At 50.3% G+C, this 25445-nt stretch overlaps 2 protein-coding genes and 1 non-coding gene across 6 annotated transcripts; 2 read left to right on the forward strand and 1 right to left on the reverse strand.

The window, feature by feature from the left end:
- The first annotated feature begins 793 nt into the window (after window positions 1-793).
- Window positions 794-24934, forward strand: plekhg4 (pleckstrin homology domain containing, family G (with RhoGef domain) member 4). Of its 2 annotated transcripts, XM_058088378.1 has the most exons (22): window positions 794-1032; window positions 8282-8479; window positions 8622-10743; window positions 10816-11058; window positions 13457-13580; window positions 13662-13755; window positions 13838-13924; window positions 14018-14134; window positions 14232-14330; window positions 14454-14741; window positions 14903-15025; window positions 15094-15285; window positions 18043-18815; window positions 18891-19140; window positions 19236-19325; window positions 19417-19641; window positions 19710-19880; window positions 19942-20122; window positions 20288-20404; window positions 20491-20757; window positions 20841-20983; window positions 21058-24931. In XM_058088378.1, exons 1-22 carry the CDS (start codon window positions 1030-1032, stop codon window positions 21094-21096), a joined length of 5946 nt encoding a protein of 1981 aa, XP_057944361.1. In that variant the 5' UTR covers window positions 794-1029; the 3' UTR covers window positions 21097-24931. The 2 variants fall into 2 exon arrangements, with proteins under 2 accessions (XP_057944361.1, XP_057944360.1); XM_058088377.1 differs by having other exon boundaries at window positions 13457-13755; window positions 21058-24934.
- Window positions 21461-24703, reverse strand: LOC131139115 (isocitrate dehydrogenase [NAD] subunit alpha, mitochondrial). 3 transcript variants are annotated; one of them, XM_058088410.1, is made up of 11 exons: window positions 24398-24703; window positions 23530-23592; window positions 23242-23325; window positions 23068-23182; window positions 22820-23007; window positions 22599-22732; window positions 22411-22513; window positions 22282-22346; window positions 22122-22206; window positions 21894-22046; window positions 21461-21762 (listed from the first exon to the last, which is right to left on the reverse strand). In XM_058088410.1, exons 1-11 carry the CDS (start codon window positions 24422-24424, stop codon window positions 21679-21681), a joined length of 1101 nt encoding a protein of 366 aa, XP_057944393.1. In that variant the 5' UTR covers window positions 24425-24703; the 3' UTR covers window positions 21461-21678. The 3 variants fall into 3 exon arrangements, with proteins under 3 accessions (XP_057944393.1, XP_057944392.1, XP_057944394.1); XM_058088409.1 differs by having other exon boundaries at window positions 24351-24424; XM_058088411.1 differs by lacking the exon at window positions 24398-24703 and adding an exon at window positions 24274-24360.
- Window positions 24883-24954, forward strand: trnaq-cug (transfer RNA glutamine (anticodon CUG)). Its single transcript has one exon. It is a non-coding gene; the product is annotated as a tRNA-Gln (tRNA).
- Window positions 24955-25445: the final 491 nt, after the last annotated feature.

The following is a 25445-nucleotide window of genomic DNA, read 5'->3' on the forward strand; positions in this document are numbered from 1 at the left end:
GCTGATATGAGGAACTAGGATGTCATACTGCTAAATATGGCGACATTAAAATCAAGCGCTTCTTTTCTGTGATGTGCTGTAAACTTACCCAGAATTCACTCGTAAACAAACATGGCGTCAATTGTGTGGGACTGTTTCAGAGAATTCCGCGACAGGGGGAAAAAAAAAGCAGAGCTCAAACCTTATCAGGCACCTGAAATGCCAACATCGCAACGTGCTAGGGTGCCCGGGGCTTGTTCCTCTCACTGCGGCTGTTTGAAAAGTGCATAACATGTCAAATGAAACTTTGTTCGAGTTCTTACCGCTACATGTACACAAAGTACAGGTTTTACAAATAAAAAAAATACATATAAGTCAAGTCAGTTGGTATCAGCTTGAGAAAACAAACCTTAAAATGGCCCTAAAGGTGTTGTTACACTAAAGTCATGACATCAAACCCCTCTGATATTGTCTTCATCTAGTTATTGTTCTTCGGCGGGGGCTGAGCATGTGACTTTTCTGTCAGAAAACACTAGGGGGAGTGTTTTCCCACAGCTCCTGTTGACTAGCGATGTAACTTCCTGTGTAGTAGCAGTAAAAAAGGCGAGTGAACTGGAATGAATCGACATGAAACATAAACAAGTTTATATTAACTGTTTATATTTTATATTTGCTCATCCAATATTTAGACACTATCGAGTTCCGTCATTTATTTAGCATTGCATTACATGTCAGCTTCCAAAGTTGGCTTCCAAAGCATGATGGGAGCGGCTAAGAGGAGGGGGGCTGAGCCACAGAATGACTGACAGCTGGGGGTGGGCGGGGCTTCCCATGTGAGCATACAGGAGATTTACAGCAGAGTCAGACATGACGGGACACACGCATGACAAGACATGCTGTTGTTCAAACGGAAATACACAATTCCTGACCGGACAATGTGACTCCTGAATGGAATATACGTACAATTCCTGACCGGAATACTGGACTCCTTGGTGGAATACATAACTGATAAGTGGAATACACAACAAGCGAGGACATGCTACTTACACCATGGTAGGGGCTCACACACACACACACACACACACACACACATCTGTCACTAAGTTGCTGTAGCTTTGAGCACATGTAGAGCAGTTGTGTGTGTGTGTGTGTGTGTGTGTGTGTTTGCTGTGACCATTTGCCGTGTTGGGGGAGGTGCAGGTTTTCCACCAAGGTGTAGTCCTCCCACATTTGTCTGGAAGAGTGTGGAGATATCAATGTATGGTTCGTGTTGCTGTAGATCCGTCCATGTTGACATTCCATAAAATGACACATGCTCCATGTGAGATGTTTACGCTTTGGTTGTTGGGATCTTCTGGTGATCTTAACTCTAAGTCTTGAAACTGGTCGTCACGCTGCAGTGCTCCCAGTTGCTCCATCGCCACCTTCCATGTTGGTGTTGTGTGGATGTGCACACCAGAGGCCATGCTGCTAATTGGCATCATTATCAGTTAGTGGGCGGAGCCGTATGCTAGAAGGTTCATGAACATGTAGAACATCAATGCAGGATTTCCATATTCCACAAACAGGAGAACCTTCCATGAAGTTCCGCTGTGTTGGTGAGCAGTCATGAGTAGATGATGAGATGTTCTGCGGCTTCACGGGAAGGTTTGGACTTTTCTAGCCTTCTCGCTAAACGTCACATGATGTGTTGAGAATTATTGATGATATGACAACCTCCTGGCTGCACGGTGGTCGAGTGGTTAGCACGCAGACCTCACAGCTAGGAGACCCGAGTTCAACCCCATCGTCGGCCATCTCTGTGTGGAGTTGGCATGGGTTTCCTTCCAAAAACATGCTAGGTTAATTGGTGACTCCAAATGGTTGTTTGACTATATGCGCCCTGTGATTGGCTGGCCACCAGTCCAGGGTGGGATAGGCTCCGGCACCCCCGCGTAGAAAATGAATGAATGACTTTGGTTTGACAAATGAAGAGGCACGGGTGGCGTAGCTCGGCAGGGTCACGTTCTTGTCCCAACATGTTGACGTTTTGTCTTCCCAAGCGTTTGGCCACCATGCGCCCCGCCCTGCTTCCCACGGCGCCAACATGTTCAAGTCTCACACTCTTGGAACTCTTTTCCAGCTGTCACTTTGGACCTTCTGTATTCCAGACGCAGTCCTCCGTTTTTATAGTCCCACATTATAGGTAAGGGCATCGCTGGTGAGAGCTGGGGGGGCGTTCAAACACCTGAGCGAGACCAGAAGGAAAGTCCACTTAAAGGAGCAGAGACATCTGTCTCATGTTTAACACTCTGTGGGGGCTCAAAGGTCAGGGGACAGAACCCGTAGAGCTTTTCACGGTCCCTCAAGACCAGGACTCGTTCAAGACAGGACCCTGTCCATGATCCTGAAAGCTGACACCGCCCCTCCCCCGGTCCGTCTGGGAAAGCACTCACACCTGAAGGGCTCCCCCGGGGGTCCTAAAGTGATTCATGTATTGATGTTGACATTTTGGCTCAAGGAGGAAGTAGAAATATGACCACAGTGGCGTGACCTTCTGATTTGGTTTTTGCGCGTCCTCCTTTGGACCTTAGGAACCCACCCCGGGATGGATGTGGTGCTGCCTTCAAAAGAAGGTCCCCGGGGGGGGGGGGGCGGAGGCCTTTCTGTTCCACAATGCACGGCTGAGCTCCGCCAATCGTCTCTGTTGGTTCCCTGAAGTCACATGACATGTTGAGGGTAACGGGCCCGAGTTGTATGATTTCCCACCGTTTTTGAACGTGACGTGTGCCGTGACTGACGCCGTGTTTGCGTTGTGTGGCGAGAGGACAGTCGGGTTTGCTGATGTTGTTTTGGGATGGTTCAGTCCACAGTAGCCTGTTTTGTTGTTTTGCTGATGGAGCCCCTCCTCGTTTCCATCCTTATCCTTAATGAGGGCTGTGGCACGTTCATGGATTGCTCCGTAATTATTGTGATCACGTTAATTAACTAACATATTCCAGTCTCTTGTTTTAATGCATTTTTTCCGACTTAGAGGAATATCATTTGGTGTCGTTTCGTCCCGGAAAAGGAGCCCATAAGTGTGAGGAAGCATTATTTGCTTTGACTTAAAACACCCCCCAATAAACGACAAAGCTATGCTGTTGTAAATGACAATGCTATAAATCAGGGGTGGGCAAACTACGGCCCGGGGGCCACATGCGGCCCACCAAGCGTTTGAACCCGGCCCACCAGTTGCTTTCTAAGTATACAAACTGGCAAAACAACAAAACAACCAAAGTGTAAAATGAAATAGTTATAGTGGTTTGATGTGGTCTGATATCTGATATAAGTGCTCCTGAAAAGGGACATGAGAACATACAGCTGGTAGTATAACACTTTTACGGTTAAAATTTGACAAATAATTCAAGGAAATTATAAGCATAAAATGGTGTGTGTGTGTGTGTTAAATATATGTTCTGGTCCCCCGGACAATTTTGTTAACTCATTGCAGCCCATGAGTCAAAATATTTGCCCACCTTTGCTATAAATGCTTTAACCTTACTGCGATGCATGTTTGTGAGCGTTTAAGGTAACGCGGAAGCTTGATTTAAAGTATCGATTAGAAAAAGATTGACAGTAAATGTGATCTAATCTAATCTAATCTAATCACACACTGCCATAAGAAAGTACACACGGTGATTAGACGCCAAACGACACGCTCCATGCTCGAGTATGGGACTTCTGAAGTCTATTTGTGGTGGTCCAAATGTATTTGTGGCGGGCCACCACATATTAATATAGTTCAATAGAAATTGCCACTTTTGTTATTGTCTGAATTTGAACAAAAAACGAGAGAATAGTCCCAGTTCACATTGTGCGTCAAGGCAGAAATTGACACAGAGCAAATATTTATATTTATTCAATGTACTTGAAGTATGTCAAAGCTGCAAATCAATGGAGTTTGTGCATCATGCCCCCCAAAGGGACAGCACCCTCTGTTTGGTCCCCCTTTGAGGAGACTGACCCTCTCTGACGTTGGGGTCAATTTAAGTGGTTTGTCTTTTATGAATATTCTGAATGGTGTTGGTCATCATGACTAACCTGCAAGGAGCCGTGGTACCCCAGCCATTCTATGACCTCATGCCGGGCCAAAAGAGGGGAAGCGAGCCCTATTTGGGCACAAACCCTGATGTACTTAAGGCAGAGCTTCAAGGTTGGCTTGAACGGTGCCAGCTGGCCAGCAACTCATACGGCGGTTTGTACAGATAAAATATACACTCGTGTCTTATCGGGTTTTTAAATAGTATTTCAAATCAAAACATGGAATAATTGAGAAGCACTGACTTATGGTGTAAAGCAGGGGTGCTCATTAAGTCGATCGCGATCTACCGGTCGATCGCGGAGGTGGTACCGGTCGATCGCTGGTCGATCGCGGCGTGACATTAAAAAAATATCATCCCAGCATCAATGCCATCACTTGATTGACATACAGGGCAGCCATTCAGATGACAACTGAATGTTGCCCTTCGGGCGACCAATCAAATCAAACAACGTCTCTAAGTGCAGCAGAACTTACGATGTCAGCCTATCATCCATCCCCGTTACTTGATTGACATACAGGACAACCAGTCAGATGACAACTGAATTTTGACCTTTAGGTCACCGCTCATGCGTAAACAACGATGCAAAGTGCTAAGCTAGTCGGCGAATTGCGTTAGATTTGAAGCCCTCGCTAAAGTTTATGGTCACTAAAATGAGTGAAGGAGCTGGACCAAGTAAAAAGGCAAAAACATATCACTTCCATACGGAATGGGAGGTGGACTTTTTTTTTCACAATGTCTTTTTCGAAGTGCGTTTGCCTCATATGCCATTCTACCATCGCAGTACCAAAGAAGGGAAATGTGGAGGTAATTACAAAAAATGTTAATAGTTAATTATGTGTGTTTTGCAATATTGGCTCATTTGGTTATGTAAGGTACATCAACATACATTGTACGTACAAATAATCCTCAATACATTTGAAAATAAATAGATGTTTTGCATTTTAAAAGTAGCTCGCGTGCTGAAAAAGTGTGAGCACCCCTGGTGTAAAGTGTGCACCCTTAGCCTGGGACCGTCGGTGGTCCTCACCCCGCTGCTGACTGGCTCCCAAAGGAGTGACAACCATGAAGAAGTTCCATGGAGTCACTTTGTGCCTATCACCAATCACCAGCACGTCCATACGGGCTTGTACTGGTATGACCTCCTGGAGACGCTTTAGTATCTGGTTATGAGTGTAAACAGCAAGAACAGGTCTGGTGGATCGCGAGAGGACACATTTGAGACGGTCACATGACTCCAGTGACATGAACGTGTTCCTGCGTGCCCTCGTCTTCATCTTCAGCTTCATCTCGGTGTTGTTGCGACATGTTAGCTTGTGTTGGACTGCAACATTCTCAAAAAGATCTCACGCTGTCTCATCGCTATGACGATGAGCGCCACTCACCAGCTGGCTGCTTCTGTCACTGTTTTGGCTAGGGTTAAAGGTCATGACTGAGAAAGTGGCAGCCTTAAACGCAGCTGACCATCGCACGTGCTTCGTCACAGCTAGAGAACAGGTTATTTCATGAGTGGGTGAATCACGTTGCTCCGCCGCCGCCGCCGCCGCCGCCGACTATTCATCCAAAACCAGCAGAACCAGAACAACAGCCCGGTGGGATCAGTTTGTGTGACACAGTATGACAACACAAGCCTTGGCTCTTAACACCGCTGTCATTGTCCGTCACGTGACCATGGTTAATAGTCATTGACCTTCACGCTCGACACGTTCCAACTTTCTATTGATTTGGAGTCATTTCCTGGCGGCTGTCCGGATGCGTCATCGCCGGACTTGCTTTAGCTTGCAGGCTTCTCATCTCACAAAGCGGGTGCCGACTCCTCGTCCGTCTCAACCTAACCCTAACCCCCCTAACCCTAACCCCCCTCACCCTGCACGAGCACGCTGCTTCATAGATGTCCAGGGCTTCTTTGAGGACTAAGTAGGTTACGGTGGAACCAGTCCACAATCCTCAGACTGGCTGAGTGACAGAAGCGGTTGATACCATTCTGATGCCTGAACTCTGTTTGCTTTAACATTACGGTTAATTCCAGACTAAAAACTGGAATATCAGCCAGGCCCACTAAATTTAAAGAGAAAAAAATATTTGCACATGTTTAAGCCACGCCCGTTCATAAGCCGCAGGTGTACATCTGGTAAAGTTTACTAAACAGGGAATGTATTTTAATTAGCTGTGTGGAGCACACCTTGATGTGTTCTTTGGGTCATCCATCTACGTATTGACATGTTGGCACGCCAATCTCTGTTTACACTGGAGTCACACTGGCTGTTATCTGATCCATATCCGATGTTAAACACTTACATGCTGAAACACTTCTATGCTAGGACTACGTTATGCTAGCCATAGCATTTCAGTATGTGGAATCAAACTATGGAATGGATTGAGTAAGGAAGTCAAACAATGCACAATGATTAATTTAATTTAATTTAATTTAATTTAATTTAATTTAATTTAATTTAATTTAATTTAATTTAATTTAATTTAATTTAATTAATTCATTTTCTACCGCTTTTCCTCACGAGGGTCGCGGGGGTGCTGGAGCCTATCCCAGCTGTCTTCGGGCGTAAGGCGGGGTACACCCTAGACTGGTCGGCAGCCAATCACAGGGCACATATAGACAAACAACCATTCACACTCACATTCATACCTATGGACAATTTGGAGTGGCCAATTAACCTAGCATGTTTTTGGAATGTGGGAGGAAACCGGAGTACCCGGAGAAAACCCACGCATGCACGGGGAGAACATGCAAACTCCACACAGAGATGCCAGAGGGTGGCACCGTGCCGCCTTAATTTAATTTAATTTAATTTAATTTAATTTAATTTAATTTAATTTAATTTAATTTAATTTAATTTAATTTAATTTAATTTAATTTAATTTAATTTAATTTAATTTAATTTAATTTAATTTAATTTAATTTAATTTAATTTAATTTAATTTAAACTATATTAGGAAAGCAGGAAGTGAACAAATGTAACAGTTAGTGATTGTAAAAGTACCAGATGGAGGGGTAGGATTTAATAAGCTTTGCTTCTTCCTACTCCTTTTGGACATGTGGAACTGGGAACTGATTATGGGATGCACTCAATTGGAATCTGATGCATGTTCAAATGAAATTAAACCATTACCATTACCATTACCATTACCATAATTTGCATTTGGAAAAGACCTGATTACGATCTGAAGATGTCTGACTCAGCATGTGCTGCATGACGGACAAAAAAATCTGAATTGCGACGCTCAATCTAGGCTAGCTATGTTTGGATCAGAATTGAGTCTCAAACTTTTCCAAGATGCTGACCAAAATTTCATCATTATGATTAGTATCGACTGCACAGCGGCTGAGTGGTCCTCGGAGACCCGAGTTCAATTCCACCCTCGGCCATCTCCGTGTGGAGTATGCATGTTGTCCCCGTGCAAGTGTGGGTTTTCTCCGGGTACTCCGGTTTCCTCCCACATTCCAAAAACATGCTAGGTTAATTAGCCACTCCAAATTGTCCATAGGTATGAATGTGAGTGTGAATGGTTGTTTGTCTATATGTGCCCTGTGATTGGCTGGCTACCAGTCCAGGGTGTACCCCGCCTCTCGCCCCAAGACAGCTGGGATAGGCTCCAGCACTATCAATAAGATAGATAGCCTTCTGTGCGTGTGGTAGACGGTCAGTGTGTGTTCTCAGGTCAGCAATAACCTGCACTGACTTCCATGTTGCATCTGCTGCGTCGTACATTTTTATCCAGGATGAGTTGACTCCTAATTAGTGACTCTTAAAAAAACCAACCCTGCTGCACAATACACAGACACTGAGCTCATTATAAAAGTGTGTCATGTCATGTCGAGGCGGGGGGTGTGGGGGTCAGGCTGATATTTTTAACTGGTCTCCACTGGCTCTCCACCAGTAGATCCAATTACATCCCCGCCCCCTTGTCTCCATGGCTACGGGTACTCCTGGTGGTCTGCTGGAGCTGTCAGAGTCCAAGGAGGTGTTGGACAACCTAAACGGGAGAAGTGATGTCACGGCAGGCGGCAGATTGTGATGTCGTGTTGCATTCAATGACATTCAATGACAAGGATCAGGAACGGGCGGGTCATGTGACATTTGATTGATGTCCACGTGAATATAAGCACCACCCCTGTGAGGGTCTCACTTGGCTCATGAACCAGCAGCGAGTCGCACTGTTGACACTGTCAGAAAGGTCAAAGGTCATGTCTGACTCCCGTCCTTCCTCCTTTGCCCTCATAGGACTCCCGATCTTTGGACCACTGCATCCAGGCTGCTCTGGCCTCCCTCTTCCCGCCCTTCCAGGCCACGTCCCCCACTGTCCTCTGTCAGGTCCTGAGTGCGGTGGAGAGCTATTACCGTGGCGACGGTTTCCGCTACCTGATCCACTTCCTGCTCCCTGCCAAGCACTTCCTGCAAAGGCTTCAGCAAGACGCCTGCGTGAGTAATGTACACACACACACACACAACGTAGAAATATGAAGACTAATCATCACATGGATGCTATGATAGTCATGTGACATGTACGTACGGTGGTTTCATGTTTGAATTCCTACATGATGCTCATCTGTCTCTCCCCCAGGCTCAGTTCGGTGGCTTGTTGTTTCGTCACGAGGGCTGGCCCCTCTGCCTCCATGAGAAGATCGTGGTTCAGCTCAGTCCTCTGGACCGGCACCTCCAGCGCCCGGAAGACTTCTACTTGCTGCTAGTTCCTCCTGCTGCGCTCCCGTCTCCTCCAACACACGCCGCCTCCTCCTGCCCCCGCCTGCTGGCGTGCAGCGTGTCGGACGGCGGCCATCATGTGGAGCGACAGGAAGTGTCGGCGCTAGGCCTGCGGTCCGTCTTCAGCATGGCCTGGCTGGACTCTGTCAACATGGACAGGGCGCAGCGAGGGATGTCCAGGCTGGAGCGCTGCCTGCTGTCGGCTCAGGGAGACGTCTTCAGGGTCCCCTGGGAGGACGTGGTCCATCCTCAGTTCATCCACAGGCCCCGCACCGCCCCCACCCAGGCTGGCGAGGAGTTGAGCAACCAGTCACATGACCTCCCAGGACATGGAGCCAAGCCGCAAACGGACCAATCAGCAGTCTTCAGTGAGGGGGAGGAGTCCGAGGGCGAGTACGTGGAGCTGACAGAACTGGCGCTGCCTCGCTTCTCCCCACAGAAAGGTTCCTTGACCCAGTCCATCAGCCTGCAGCACCGAGCCAGGCGCAGCACACGCACACACATGGCCGACACACACACACACGCCACCGGTGATCACACACACGCGGCCGACACAAACACACACGTGACCACAAGTCATCCCACAAACACACACACCGCTCACACACAGACTGCAACCTCTAGCTGTCAGTCACAGCATCCCACACCAGGTAGCCATCCATACACGCCATCAGGACAGGGTGTCGAGGGCAGAGAGGTGGGGGGCATTAAGGCAGCAGCGTTAGTCGATGTTGGTGAAGAAGAGAGAGAAGAAAGTTTTGTGGCTGCTGAGGAGGAAGAGAAGGAAGTCCCAGAAAGAGAGGAGGAACAGGAGAGCGGTGAAGTTGACAAAGAAGGAGCAGTGGTGGTGAAGATAGAAGAGGAGGTGGAGCCTGTGGTCGTACGACAGAATCAAGCAAGTAGACACGATGGAGAGGGAAACCAGGAGGTCAGAGGAGGAGAAGAACAAGAGGAGGCGCAGAGAGCGAGTGGACCAATGTTCTCAACTGAAGAAGCTCCTTTGCGCTCTGACAAGCATGATGAACACGAGATTGGACAACCCGTACGTGCTGACGACTCTTATTCTGAAGAGATTACAGAACCTGTGCACCTTCTGGACTCTTATTCTGGAGAGATTACAGAACCTGTGCACCTTCTGGATTCTTATTCTGGAGAGATTACAGAACCTGTGCACCTTCTGGACTCTTATTCTGAAAGGATTACAGAACCTATGCACCTTCTGGACTCTTATTCTGGAGAGATTACAGAACCTGTGCACCTTCTGGACTCTTATTCTGAAAGGATTACAGAACCTGTGCACCTTGTGAACTCTTATTCTGAAGAGACTACAGAACCTGTGCACCTTCTGGACTCTTATTCTGAAAGGATTACAGAACCTGTGCACCTTGTGGACTCTTATTCTGAAGAGACTACAGAACCTGTGCACCTTCTGGACTCTTATTCTGAAAGGATTACAGAACCTGTGCACCTTGTGGACTCTTATTCTGAAGAGACTACAAAGCAAATATACACTGAGACCTCTTGTTCTGAAAAGCTTCCTGAACCCACGCACACTGAAAACTCTTATTCTGAAAGGTTGATAGAGCACTCTTTTTGTGAAAAGCCCACCAAACAAAAACTTATGGGGGACTCTTATTCTGAAGAGCTTCCAGCAAAGACCCACAATGAGGACTCTGAACGCTGTACTGAACACACAAATGCTGTGGGCTCTTATTCTGAAAACGGTTCTTCAACCAGCACAGAACCCAAACATGCCGAAGACTCTTATTCTGAAAATCCTATTGCGATCAGACAGCCTGAGCGCTCTTGTTGCGAAGACCTCGCAGAACATGCACGCCGTGAGAACTCTTGTTTGGAAGATGCGTTGACGTTAGAGTCAGCGGTGGTTACCATGACAACGGGAGCATCTCCACCACCTGAGGAACCTCCCCAAGATAGAGAAGAGCCGGAGAAGGTGGAGGGAAAGTGGCACCAAGTTGATGGTACCCATCTCCATCTGTATCTGTAACATCTGGTGTGAGTGAAGACTCACATGAGATTGTGTTTTCTCACAGAAGGCCTTCTGTCTGCTGATCCCAGTCCAGCAGAACCACAAGAACCATCAGCGGACCAGTCACCTGGCCCTGTGGCCCCCATTCAAGTCACCCAGACCCCAGAGTCCTCCCAGTCCTTTCAGCCTCCCCGCTTGTCCGGGTCCTCCAGCCGGGTTGGCTTCTCCCGGTCTTCCCTGTCTTGCAGATCCTTCCGGTCTGGTTTCAGCAGGCTGCTGTTGAAGTCTGGACTTGTCTGTCTGCCCGGTAAGAGCCAACGTGTCCCCCCACTTTACCCTGGGGGTCATGTCCAGGTCCACATGAGTGGCCTTCACGTTGGTCATCAGAAGATGCTGGGGATGTTCATAATGCTGACGACTGCCCCCCCTCGTGGTAAAGAGTGTAGACAACTGCCCCCCCTTGTGGTAAAGAGTGTAGACAACTGCCCCCCTTGTGGTAAAGAGTGTAGACAGCTGCCCCCCCCTTGTGGTAAAGAGTGTAGACAGCTGCCCCCCCTCGTGGTAAAGAGTGTAGACAACTGCCCCCCTTGTGGTAAAGAGTGTAGACAACTGCCCCCCCCTTGTGGTAAAGAGTGTAGACAACTGCCCCCCCCTTGTGGTAAAGAGTGTAGACAACTGCCCCCCTTGTGGTAAAGAGTGTAGACAACTGCCCCCCCTTGTGGTAAAGAGTGTAAACAACTGCCCCCCCTTGTGGTAAAGAGTGTAGACAACTGCCCCCCCTTGTGGTAAAGAGTGTAGACAGCTGCCCCCCCCCCTTGTGGTAAAGAGTGTCGACAACTGCCCCCCCTCGTGGTAAAGAGTGTAGACAACTGCCCCCCCCCCCTTGTGGTAAAGAGTGTAGACAACTGCCCCCCCTCGTGGTAAAGAGTGTCGACAACTGCCCCCCCCCCCTTGTGGTAAAGAGTGTAGACAACTGCCCCCCCCCCCCTTGTGGTAAAGAGTGTAGACAACTGCCCCCCCTCGTGGTAAAGAGTGTCGACAACTGCCCCCCCTCGTGGTAAAGAGTGTAGACAACTGCCCCCCCCTTGTGGTAAAGAGTGTAGACAACTGCCCCCCCCTTGTGGTAAAGAGTGTAGACAACTGCCCCCCTTGTGGTAAAGAGTGTAGACAACTGCCCCCCCTTGTGGTAAAGAGTGTAAACAACTGCCCCCCCTTGTGGTAAAGAGTGTAGACAACTGCCCCCCCTTGTGGTAAAGAGTGTAGACAGCTGCCCCCCCCCCTTGTGGTAAAGAGTGTCGACAACTGCCCCCCCTCGTGGTAAAGAGTGTAGACAACTGCCCCCCCCCCCTTGTGGTAAAGAGTGTAGACAACTGCCCCCCCTCGTGGTAAAGAGTGTCGACAACTGCCCCCCCTCGTGGTAAAGAGTGTAGACAACTGCCCCCCCCCCCTTGTGGTAAAGAGTGTAGACAACTGCCCCCCCCCCCCTTGTGGTAAAGAGTGTAGACAACTGCCCCCCCTCGTGGTAAAGAGTGTCGACAACTGCCCCCCCTCGTGGTAAAGAGTGTAGACAACTGCCCCCCCTCGTGGTAAAGAGTGTAGACAACTGCCCCCCCCCCCCCCCCTTGTGGTAAAGAGTGTAGACAACTGCCCCCCCTCGTGGTAAAGAGTGTAGACAACTGCCCCCCCCCTTGTGGTAAAGAGTGTAGACAACTGCCCCCCTTGTGGTAAAGAGTGTAGACAACTGCCCCCCCTTGTGGTAAAGAGTGTAGACAACTGCCCCCCTTTTGGTAAAGAGTGTAAACAACTGCCCCCCCTCGTGGTAAAGAGTGTAGACAACTGCCCCCCCTCGTGGTAAAGAGTGTAGACAGCTGCCCCCCCCCCTCGTGGTAAAGAGTGTAAACAGCTGCCCCCCCTCGTGGTAAAGAGTGTAGACAGCTGCCCCCCCCCTTGTGGTAAAGAGTGTAAACAACTGCCCCCCCCTTGTGGTAAAGAGTGTAGACAACTGCCCCCCCTCGTGGTAAAGAGTGTAGACAACTGCCCCCCCCCCCCCTTGTGGTAAAGAGTGTAAACAACTGCCCCCCCTTGTGGTAAAGAGTGTAGACAACTGCCCCCCTTGTGGTAAAGAGTGTAAACAACTGCCCCCCCTCGTGGTAAAGAGTGTAGACAACTGCCCCCCCTTGTGGTAAAGAGTGTAGACAACTGCCCCCCTTTTGGTAAAGAGTGTAAACAACTGCCCCCCCTCGTGGTAAAGAGTGTAGACAACTGCCCCCCCTTGTGGTAAAGAGTGTAGACAACTGCCCCCCTTGTGGTAAAGAGTGTAGACAACTGCCCCCCTTGTGGTAAAGAGTGTAAACAACTGCCCCCCCTCGTGGTAAAGAGTGTAGACAACTGCCCCCCCTCGTGGTAAAGAGTGTAAACAACTGCCCCCCCCTTGTGGTAAAGAGTGTAGACAACTGCCCCCTTGTGGTAAAGAGTGTAGACAACTGCCCCCCCTTGTGGTAAAGAGTGTAGACAACTGCCCCCCCTTGTGGTAAAGAGTTAAACACCTCACCAGTTTGACCAGTTTGACCAGTTTCACCAGTTTCACCAGTTTGACCAGTTTCACCAGTTTCACCAGTTTGACCAGTTTCACCAGTTTCACCAGTTTCACCAGTTTCACCAGTTTCACCAGTTTCACCAGTTTCACCAGTTTCCCTGGCACACAGGAAGCAGAGGTCGCAGTGGATCCAGACTACTGACGGTGTGTGCCGGGAACACCTTATGGTCCCACCCGGAATGTGACAGCATGGAGCTTTTCCGCCTTCTGCGCTACTACACTTCCACCCTCAGGTACCGCCCCTTCCTGCCTTCGTCACAGTCGTACACGCCGTCGTGTAACCAAGCCGCATCGTGTCCTCCGCCCTGCGACAGCGCCAGCGTGCCAGCTTGGGGTCTGATTGTGCTGGTGGACGCCCGAAAGGCAGCGCCGGTCCCCGCCCTCTTTTGTGCCCTCACGTCATTGCAGGTAGGACCACACCCGCATCACACACCTGGATCACACACCTGGATGTGTGTGGTAGCTTGTGTGTGTGTGTGTGTGTGTGTAGGAGGACGTCCCAGGCTGCGTCCACAATGTCCTACTGTGGACCAACAAGGACACGTCGCTGAAGGTGGATAAAGCTGCAGCTCCTCAGGTGACATTCCACACCGCTGTTGTGCACGTAGGTGAGGGAGTGCACGTGTTGTGTAATTTATGTGTGTGTGTGTGTGTGTGTGTGTGTGTGCAGGTAGAGGTGTTTAACTCCCTTAAGTGTCTTCAGAAGCACGTGGACGTCCATCAGCTTCCTGCACAGTTTGGAGGTTCCTTCTCGTTCTGTCACAGCAGCTGGCTGGACTTCAGATCGGTCAGTTCACACACGCACACACGGCGTGCACGCTCACACCGTGCACGCTCACACCGTGCACGCTCACACCTGACTGTGTGGCGTTGTTGTCCATCAGAGAGTGGAGCAGTTGACCGATCAGTGTGAAGGTGTCATCCACCTGCTGCAGAAGAACATCAACATCATGGAGACCACAGCGCTCCCTGCTGCTGCTGAGGTGCATGCGTACGCGCACACACACGCACACACGTGTGGACACGCACACACGTGTGGACACGCACACACGTGTGGACACGCACACGTACGACGTCATAATGATTTGTGTCTTTGTGTCTCCCAGGAGGCGGAGCAGCTGTTGTCCACGAACAAGACCATGATGGGCAGCATCCTCCAAGACCGACAACTGGTCCAGTTGCAGCAGGAGGGCGGAGCCTCGCTGTCACTGCTACGCAGGGACGAGGGCGGCGTGGGCCTGACGGAGGACTACGTGGCGGCCGTGGACGCCGTGTCCTGTTTGTACGAGCGGGTGGACGAGCTGCTCCACCGCCTGGTGACCTTGTCCAACGCCAGGACTCAGGAGCTGAACTTCATTATGGACTTCAGGAGCCTGGAGGAGGGCTTCGCTAAGGTGACCCATAATTAGCTGCTAACTGGTTAGCCTGCTGCTCGCTAGTGTTAGCATAAACGCATCAATCAGTCACGGCCTATTAGCAGAGCAGAGCTAGCCAAACACATGCGACTACTAGAGAACATAACCCAATAAATGGATCTCCTTCACGTGTTCCTCAGGTGAGGTCGTGGTTGGAGGAAGTGGGCGAGGTACGCCTCAGGGTTCTGAACCAATCAGAGGACTCGCTGGACGCTCTGAACCGGAAACAGCTGGAGTTTAAAGACTTCTACTCCTCCGCATACGTATGTTGCTTCTTCTTCCTCGGTCATGTGACGAAGGAAGTCCAACACCCCCACGTGTGTTTGTGTAGGATCACTGTAAACAAGGCCAGGAGTTACTGAGCCGTCTGGAGCGTTGGGGGAACATCTCGTCTGCTGACCTCCATGTCTACGTGGTCAAAGTCCGTTCCTTCTGGGCCGAGCTTCAGGATTTCTCCCAGCGGGTCAACGCCACTGGCCGCAACATTGAAAAGGCCGCCCGACTGTACCGCTTCCTGGACCAGGTACCCATCTTGCTCAATCTTCTTGGTCACGTGTGTGTACTTGACACCTTGCACACGTTGATGAGTCAAGCGTGTATTTGGAGAACGTCATACTTCCAAGTTTTCCAAGTCTTCCAAGTCTTCCAAGTCTTCCAAGTCTTCCAAGTTTTCCAAGTCTTCCAAGTCTTCCAAGTCTTCCAAGTCTTCCAAGTCTTCCAAGTTTTCCAAGTTTTCCAAGTTTTCCAAGTCTTCCAAGTCTTCCAAGTCTTCCAAGTCTTCCAAGTCTTCCAAGTCTTCCAAGTCCAAGCTGCATGTTTGTTGGACGGAAGCGTATCCGCTGGTGTGTTTGTGTCGTAGTTCCGTCATAGTTGGGAGGGTTGCAGCCCACAGTCAGTCAGACACGCCCCGCAGGACACACTTGGTGTTTGCTGGGACTCTAACCTTGCGTGCAAGTGATGAGGGAAGTGCGTGTCGTCAAGATGTCGCTCTAGTGCCAAGTTCTCCCTCCCCGCCTTCTTCTTTTACTCGCCGCACAAAGTCTTTGTTGCCGTGGTGACCCTCCCCCTCCTCCAGGGACCGCCCATCTGCCTTTCACCCTCTGATGGGGGAGGGTTGTTTTCAGGGGGGTGTGGGAGGGGGGGGGTGTCAGTGTGTGTGGTCGAGATGCCACTCTCTGCTAGTTCAATCACACAGCAGCACCGCCAGCAAACACTCAAGGTACGACACACTTTCTTCACTTCATTGTGCGCCTGTGTGTGTGTGTGTGTGTGTGTGTGTGTGTGTGCGTGTGTGTGTGTGTGTGTTAAAACGGTGATGCACAACTTTAGACGTGGGTGCAAATGTGTGTCTTTGTGAGGACCGGGGACAACTTTCCTAGAAAAGATGTCAAGTGTGCATCTTCTACAGCGCTAATGTCACATGACTTGCAATGCGTTACATGGAAGCCATTTCTTTCCTACTCCTGGCCTGGAATTCTGTCCTTTCACTTCCTTTTTCCACTCACCTCTCACAGACACTCAGCTGGGGTACTAAGTGCTAGAAAGTGTACGGATGGGTAGATGGGTATTTAGTTTGCCTGTGCCTCCATTTGCTCCCTCTGGAAGTAAATACGCAGTAAAACGGCTAAGTGAAAGATCCATAAAGACTTGTTGATGATCTGTGTTATCGTGAGAAACACAAGAGTTTTCACTCCCTTCATTGTACCCTTGAAGATTCCTAAGATTCCTAATTCCAGGCTGAGTTGTTAACTATGTAGCCTCTCGTCATACAACATGGACACGCCTCACTTGTGTTGAATTTCAGCACTGATCAAAGGTGCTACTGCCACGCTAACCTGCCTTGGAGTACGTCTATGCTCCCTAGGGGGCGACGCTGAGTCGCTGAGGGGGCGAAGCTGAGTCGCTGAGGGGGGGGCGACGATGAATCGCTGTGGCGCCTCCTGAGGCTGCTTTCTCAACTTAATTAATAACAAATGATGTCATTCTTTCCACCCAAATGTCTTAAATATCTTTTATTTCAAGGGACTGTTGGCAACTGTCCCACTGAAAAAGACCCCACAACCCACTTTTTGGGTTGCCATCCGCCAGTTGAGCATCACTGCTCTTCACTTCAGTGTGTTGCCGGGTCTTTGCCAAAAAAATGGTGTTTATATAATGACCCGACGTCCATGAATGCACCTTGCGTCGGTGCTGTTCACATGCTACACCACCACTGGGTGCGTGGCATGTTTATGGGCGACTTGGTCAAGCTTGACCAGGAGGGGGGGGGGCATATGGAGTGTGAACACCAACACCACGAGATGCCTTTTCACTTCCTGGTTGCTGTGCAGCGTAAATTCCAATGGAAGAGATGCAGGCCCAGTTCTTATAAAATGCTTAAAACTGCACCAAACATGCTCTCTTCTATTGTGGAGTTGCATCATCACCTGTTTGGGCCTTTGGTGCCTAAACACGTAAACTGGGAGTGGTTGGAAAAAATACATATCAAAGAGTTAATATGGTTTGCGTGGTTATGGTTTCATTCATTTTGGACACAATTGTACCCAATTCCACATGCCCAAAAAGGAGTAGGAAATCACTTGCTAATACATTTGTTCACTTCCTGTATTCAGCATGCGCTAATTCAGCAGTTGTTTGCAAACAGATGGTTTCCACTTCCTGTTGTACTGTGAATGTTATTGAATGGAGATACGTATAAACGTCATACTTTATGCTTTGATACTCACATCGTCAATAATCACTTTTCATGAGACATTCGGGGCCCCCTGGGAATCTCGGAACCTGTGTTTGCCTAATGTTGAGTCCGCCCCTGCCATCAGCTGTCAGGACTTGATGTGCATTGTGGCTAACACGCTCGGCTAACACTGATAATGTAATAATAATAATAATGTAATCATGTGTTGGCGGAGCTTCCTTTGTGTGTGCGTGTGTGTGTGTGTGTGTGTGTGTGTGTGTGTGTGTGTGTGTGCGTCTTGGCTGAGTGCTCTTCTAACAGATGATGTTGTTGATGTGACTTGATCGCCAGCCGCTCACTTCCCACACACACACACACACACACGCACACACACACACACACACACGCACACAGGGCCCTCGTGCTCCCAAAAGGAGGTCAGCGCACGGCCATGCTAACACGCACTTCAAAGGCTCCTCGCCACGGCTGCTTGTCGTCTGACCTTCAATGCCGACCTCCGGGTTTTTAACCCGCGACGTGAAAACGGTACAAAGACGACACATTTTTAGTGCTTTGCTGAGATGTGGCACGTCTGCGTCTGTGCAGGCGTACGGCTGGGCGATAAAGGGGCGCCATCGTCTGGCCGGCATCACCGCGGACAAGAGCATGCTGCCGGAACAATGCCAGGCCGTGATTGGCTCCTTGGAGGAATACCAGCGCCAGCATCCGCCCATCCCGGAGGCTCGTTTCCAGGAGATGAAGGCATTGGCGGGCGAGCTGCGGGACGAGCGAGGCCTCCGCCAGTGGAGCTTCGCGTGGTCCAAGTGTCAGGAGGCCAGGTCCATGTTTGACAGGAAGATGGCCGACGTGCGAGCGCTTAAAGAGTCTGCGCACCGGCGGCGCTCTGACTCTGTAGACAATGCACGTCCCGTCTCCACGGAGACAGCGACGAGCGAGCCCACCTCATGTCCCCCCAAGAAGGACCCGAGTCCCTCCTCGGCCCCCGTTAGTCCACAGCAGACGCCACTCCTTCAGCGCTTATTTGGCAGCGAGGCGTCCTTCGGCAGGCTCCGCCTCAACTCCTCCGCTTGCCCCGCCCCGTCCTTCTCCTACTCCAGCAGACGTCAGCTGCTCAGGAAGACTCAAAGCTTCGACTGTCCCGCCGCCCCCGAGGGGTCCCGCTACTGCCCCTCCCCACGCACGCTCAGCGAGCCGGCACGCAGAGGAAACACGGGCGTCTTCATACGCGGTTTGGAGGTCAGCAGCACCGAGGCGTCAGACCGCACCCTCTGTCCCAGGACCCCTGCGCCGGGCTGGGGGGCCCGCAACCCTGGGACACCGGGGAGCCTCAGAAGCTCTGAAGCCCAACTCGGGGGAAGGTGGGTCAGCGCTGACGCGGCGTTACCATGGCAACACGGCAGCACAGTCTGACGAGGAAGCGTTTGTCTCTGCAGTAAACTGCGTCACATCGTGGAGGAGATGGTGACCACCGAGCGCGAGTACGTGCGCTCCCTACGTTACATCATCGAGCACTACTTCCCCGAGATGGACCGGGCAGACCTGCCTCAGGACCTGAGGGGAAAACGCTCCGTGGTCTTCGGGAACCTGGAGAAGCTTCTGGACTTCCATAGTCAGTTCTTCCTCAAAGAGCTGGAGGCCTGCTGGAAACACCCACTACGGGTGTCCCAGTGCTTCCTCAGACACGTACGTACTTGTCCTCCAGTCACCAGGTGGCGCCCTTTGACGTCATGGTCATCAGGCAGCCATCTTCTCATGTTCTTTGTGTCTGTGTGCCTCAGAAGGAACAGTTCAGTCTCTACGCTCTGTACAGTAAAAACAAGCCCAAGTCTGACGCCCTGCTGGCCAACCATGGACTTGTCTTCTTCAAGGTGACGCTCAGATGCTTGACTTGCTTGAAATGCTTGACCTTTAACCTTTAACCTCATGTGACCCAACATGGCTCCATTTGTTCGCCCGCAGAGGAAACAGCTGGAGCTGGGAGACAAGATGGACCTGTCCTCCTACTTGTTGAAGCCCATCCAGCGGATGAGCAAATACGCTCTGCTGCTCACTGACCTCATCAAGGAGGTGGGCGTGGCTCAGGAGGCGGAGCTTCACTCGCTGCAGTCAGCCACCGGCATGGTCAAGTTCCAGCTTCGCCATGGCAACGACCTGCTCGCCATGGACGCTATTTGCAACTGCGACGTGGGTGTGGCTTTGAGTGTGGCGTGTGGAATGGGCGGAGTCCTGATGGTGTGCTGGCGTGTCGGCAGGTCAACCTGAAGGAACAAGGCCAGCTCATCCGCCAGGACGAGTTCACGGTGTGGAGCGGGAGGAGGAAAAGCCTGCGTCGCGTCTTCCTGTTTGAGGAACTGCTCCTCCTGAGCAAGGCCAAGAAGATGGAGGGCGGCCTGGACGTCTTTATCTACAAACAGTCATTCAAGGTACGCACTTCCTGTTCCTGCATGTCATGCTTTGTCCGTAACGCTCGTTTCGGTACATCAGACGGCAGATTTGGGCCTGACCGAGTCGGCGGGAGACAACGGGCTACGCTTTGAGATCTGGTTCCGCAGGAGGACCACCAAGAACCAGACCTTGATCCTGCAGGCCACGACTGCCAAGGTCAAACACGCCTGGACGGGTGACATCACAAGAATCCTGTGGACGCAGGCCACCAGGAACAAAGGTCTGTTCATTTCAAAATAAAAGCTGATATTCCAAAATGTTAGTCACTGCTGCCACCTTGTGGTGGTTCTTCTAAAAGACACTTATAATAATAATAATAATAATAATAATAATAATAATAATAATAATAATAATAATAATAATAATAACATGAGCGTGTGTGCAGAGGTGCGTCTGAAGGAGATGGTCTCCATGGGGGTGGGCAACAAACCTTTCCTGGACATCCAGCCCAGCGCCGCCGCCATCAGCGACCGAGCCGTGCATTACATCACCAAGACTCGAGGTACGGGACTCTGGGACTCTGGGACTCTGGGACTCGGGACACCTGCCAAGGACCAGTCTCACTTCATCAGTTGTTTGTCCGTGCAGGCGCCAGGACGCGAGCATCGATCGCCGTGTCCGTCTTCGACCACTCCAAGCCTTTCAAGCGTCCAGCAGTGACCTCTGACCCTTCGTCGTCCAGCCTGCTGGGCTCCCTCAACCTTCATGTGTTCCGGTACGAGCCACCGGGGGGCGAGCAAGTCATCGCGTCCTCCTTCAGTTGCGAGTCATCTGCGGCGGGCGACGCCGCCTTCGTCACACCGTGCATTGAGGAAGACGAGCAGGAGCACGAGACCGCCAGTCAGCCATCCATGAGTACGCACCATCATCATCATCATCATCATCATCGTCATATTGACCCCAGACCATCATAACAATAACAGATTTCTGTCTCGCAGCCACGGAAAGTTCCGGCTCGTCCTCTCGTTGTCTCTCAGGGTCCACCGGCTCCGACTCCGGCTGCGTTTCCTCCAACCTCCAGGAGGCGCTACAGGAGGAGCAAAGCTCCTCCTCTTGCTCCTCCCACAAACGCATCATATCCGTGAGTCCGAGTGCATGCACACGCACGTGTTCCTATTCCAATGGCCCAGTGTTCCAACGGTGACTCGTCTTCAGGGGTCGGCGTCCGTCATCGGCCCTGCAACCATGGTTTGACCTGCCCGACTCGCTTGATCACCACAATCACTTCTTGTAAGAAACTACAGTTGCCGTGGCGACCACCAGTCCGATGTCTCCCTCTGGTGGTGAAATATGAACAGATCTGCTTTTTCCACACACATAAGCGAGTCCCTGAACGCACCACTGTTGCCAGACTCTTCTGTGTTGTTGGGGTTCATGTTTGGGAAGCGTCACGTGTGTGTGTGTGTGTGCGTGTGCGTGTGTATATGTGTGTGTGTGTGTTGTACATAAGCAGCATCTGCTGGCACTTTTCTTACTTGAATTGAAAAAAAAGACATCTTTGTTTGTTAGAAACTAACAGACTTCTTCCTGTTTGTGTTTTCCGACACACACTCAGCCATTGAGGGAGAAAAGGCCTTTTAATGGAGCCAAGGCGTGATGACATGGCCAGAGGAAACAATAAATAAGTTCGTTAGTGACCGTTAGAAAACTGCTAAGCTCCTCCTCCTTAGCATCAGTCATGTTTGCTGTGAGCGTCTGAGCTCGGCGAAGCCCTGAGCCCCTCAGAGGGGGCGGGGGGGTGGAGTTAGCAGGCACGTTGCCGTTGTCGCCACCGTATCAATCCAGATCCTGAACGCGACGACAGATTTCAGCCGTGAACTCTGAACATTTGGAATTTCCTCCCAAGTCCTTGGTCAGCACCTGAGAGACAGACGAGCGGCAGGACGTTACGTCTTTGGAGGCTAGCATGGATGCTATGCAGACGATGGATGGAAATGCCGCCACTGGAGCGGGTCGCTCGGAGTGGAGCGTCCTCACACAGAAGTTCTGACCTTCTTGTCTCTGATGGTGTCGAAGCACGCCGTCTGTATCTTGTGGCCGTGCCCGTGAAGGCCCATGTGACGCAGCATCATGACGGCGCTGAGCAGCAAGGCAGTGGGGTTGGCGAGGTCCAGACCGGCGATGTCGGGGGCCGTGCCATGGACCTGCAGGAACAAGCACGTTTGTTTAAAAAAAACAAAAAAAACGAGTCAGAGTCAGACATGCTGGAATGTACTCACAGATTCAAAGATGGCCACGCCATTGGCGCCGATGTTCCCGCTGGGTGTGACCCCGAGTCCACCGATGAGGCCGGCACAAAGGTCGCTGAAGCACACAAAAGACAACGTTCACGTGCACCGCCCTCTCCGCAGGTAAGCATCACGCCAGATGCGCCCTGACCTGAGGATGTCTCCGTACAAGTTGGGCATCACCAGGACGTCAAACTGCGTCGGGTCCTGAACCATCTGAAAGGTCGCGGCGAGACGTCAAGACAAGCGTCCCGAGCCGTTCAGGCGACTGGGTACTCACGTTGAGGCACACGGTGTCCAGGTACATCTCTGTGAACTTCACGTCTTTGTAGTTCTCCGCCACCTCGCGGCATTTCCTCAGGAAGAGCCCGTCGGACATCCGCCTGCTCGCACGCGGCGCCCAAACGGGAAGTTACATCATCAACAAACAGCAAGCGGGTGACGTGACACAAACAGGAAGTCACTCACATGATGTTGGCCTTGTGGACGGCGGTGACGCTGTTTCTTTGGTTGTTTCTGGCGTATTCGAAGGCGTACTCGGCGATGCGTCTGCTGGCGTCTTCTGTAATCAGTTTGATGCTCTGAACGACACCGTCCACAATCTGCCATGACACCAGAACCTTCCCTCAAAAGTCCACCTCCATTGAATCCCGCCCGCATGCATCAATCAATGGCTTGGCAACACAGACCACGTGTTCGATGCCGCTGTACTCGCCCTCCGTGTTCTCGCGGATGGTGACCAGGTTGACGTCGGTGTACGGCGTCTTGTAGCCTTCGATGGAGACACACGGCCTGACGTTGGCGTAAAGGTCAAAGGTCTTCCTGAGCAGCAGGTTCATGGAAGGGTGACCAGCGGCGATGGGCGTCTTCAGAGGTCCTGCACAAGACGAGGCGTCACTCTCACTGCTTTTAAAAGGCTAAGGAAAGGGGAAATCACCTTTCAGTCCAATCTTGCTGCGGTCCATCGACTCTTTGGCATCGGGGGGGATCATCCACCTGCCACCGGGACCTTTGATGGCCGTCACATTCCTCTCCTCCCATTGGATTGGAGCCTGGGCGTCGGGGGTTAAAGGTTACCACCAACCTTGACCTCACCTGAATGCAGTCTTACTTTTGCGGCCTCAAAGATCTTCATTACTGCGCTGGAGATCTCAGGTCCGATGCCATCGCCAGGTATCAGCGTGACCGTGTGCATCTGTGACACACACACACACACACACACACACACAATTATTAATTATTACTTCAGACAAGGTGGTAACTGCTGGTTTAGTTAGCACAGCTAGGCTAGCGGTTTCTCTACTGTGTCCAGTGCCTAAGATAAGCTAGCCTAAGCTGAGCTAAATTAAGCTAGGCAGCTACCACAGAAGACACGAGAGACGTTCCCTGAAATACTTACTCCCCTGGAAGACAAAGACGATAAAAAGGGTCGCTTTGTGGCACCGACCACCACCTGGGACAACTGTAGGAGACAACATGAAGGTCACAACACCAGTTGACATGATAGCCACATGCTAACTTGACTCTGATTTTTAATGTGTACTGTCCCTTTAAGAATACACAACAGCAATAACGCATGAGTGCCAATTATAGGATCATGTATTGAGTAGGAAATACATTAAAATATAAACATTTCGTGTTTACGTAACACATTTGCAAATGATGTTTAGCATCTATTATATATATATATCAATACAATTGCCAATGAAGACGTTTACAACCACAAAAATACATTAATTGGACAACATTGTTACGCCAGTCTACGACTGGAGTTAATCTTTAAACATAATAAAGCCGAATTAAACTGTAGAGATTGCGTTACAAGTCAAACTATATTTGATTTGAGTTTTTCTACAGTTTTTTTGGTGCGGTGTCCCGTCTACGGAGCTTTAATGACACCCGCTAAACGTGACACTTTTATCAGTCTTAACATCATCGATTGTCAGCCTCAAGGGATTGGGAGCTTAAAGAGGATTTACAGCCAAGAGGAGACATTCGTGGGAAACAAAGCCGTGACCGAGGGCTAGCAGTTAGCCACGTTAGCAAGAGTAGCTGAAGGACACACACTTTCATGCAAACTGTACACACACATACAGTTCATACACCCCGGAAGCTAAGCGGCTAACATGCTAACACTGCTCGCCTTTAAAAGAATAAGAACACAACAGCGGAGCTCGGTCAAACTTCGTCTCCCCTCGCAGACACATCCGTACTAATTACCAGTCTTCGTCCCCAACGGCGAATGTTTCCTGCCATCTTTTTCTTACCATTGACCTCCACGCGTTACCGGCCATTCTGGAAAAGTGCCGGGGCAAAGATTGTGTCAAAGAACACGAAGATGCTCCACTCGGTTGTCCAGACGGCTGACAAAACCACAAGGCGGACTTTCGGAACAGTAGTACTGGGTCTGGAACAGGAAGATTGGGTACGATCAACGAGAGTATCGAATCTGGACCAGAATGACTGAGTCTGGACCGGCAAGACAAGTCTTATGCCTGCTGCCTCAGAAGACTGGAGAGCATCTTCACTTTCATTAGTCTTCGTGTAGGACCGACATCGCCACCTGTTGTTTGGGCGTGTGTGCGTTTGTCAATGTCCTTTTCTAAAATGTTTTTAGTTGACATAAGTTTTCCTCTGTATGTATTTAATTCAACGGATAATCCAGTAAAAGACGTGAATTACAATGAACTGAAATAACATCAACCGCTGATATCATGTTACATGTAAATGTTACTCATACTCATACTCACGTGGTTCCATGGTGTAATGGTTAGCACTCTGGACTCTGAATCCAGCGATCCGAGTTCAAATCTCGGTGGAACCTAACTTTTAGGATTAGTTTACTTTATTACTTCAATGCACGAACAACTTGACAGTGACAAAATGATCATAATCAGTGATTTTTGTATCAACAAAAATGACGGCGGTTATTACTGATAGTTCCACCTCCCACCACTAGGTGTCACTGCCACACCTGACTGAAAATGACACAGTTCCTCTCGTCATCTTTGACTAATATGTCAAAATGGGGGGGCTACTTTTAACCCTGACCCTAACCCTACCCCTAACCTCAAAAATCAAATCCAACCCCTACCCTAACCGTAACCCTAACCCAAACCCCCTAAACCTAACCCCAACCCTCTAACCCTAACCCCAACCCCACCTCAACCTCAACCCCAACCCTAACGCTAACCCTAAATTTGTTTTGCACCTCAGGATGATTAATTAGCTAATAGTAGCCCCTAAAACTTGAACCTTGAAACTTGAAATGCCAAACTAATAAAGTCCTTCAACCTTTTGGGCGAGTTTACACAA

This window comes from Doryrhamphus excisus, chromosome 12, assembly GCF_030265055.1.
Source record: "Doryrhamphus excisus isolate RoL2022-K1 chromosome 12, RoL_Dexc_1.0, whole genome shotgun sequence".
Classification (NCBI taxonomy): Eukaryota; Metazoa; Chordata; class Actinopteri; order Syngnathiformes; family Syngnathidae; genus Doryrhamphus; species Doryrhamphus excisus.

What these genes read in the sequence shown, in the direction of transcription:
- LOC131139115 (XM_058088409.1), bottom strand. Translation starts at nt 24,386, where the DNA reads ATGGCAGGAAACATTCGCCGTTGGGGACGAAGACTG. An exon ending in CAGCAAGATTGGACTGAAAG is followed by an intron (nt 23,008 to 23,067) that starts GTGATTTCCCCT and finishes CGTCTTGTGCAG; the next exon opens with GACCTCTGAAGACGCCCATC. An exon ending in TTGTACGGAGACATCCTCAG is followed by an intron (nt 22,207 to 22,281) that starts GTCAGGGCGCAT and finishes TGTGTGCTTCAG; the next exon opens with CGACCTTTGTGCCGGCCTCA.
- plekhg4 (XM_058088377.1), top strand. An exon ending in GTGCCCTCACGTCATTGCAG is followed by an intron (nt 13,756 to 13,837) that starts GTAGGACCACAC and finishes GTGTGTGTGTAG; the next exon opens with GAGGACGTCCCAGGCTGCGT. An exon ending in CGCTCCCTGCTGCTGCTGAG is followed by an intron (nt 14,331 to 14,453) that starts GTGCATGCGTAC and finishes TGTGTCTCCCAG; the next exon opens with GAGGCGGAGCAGCTGTTGTC.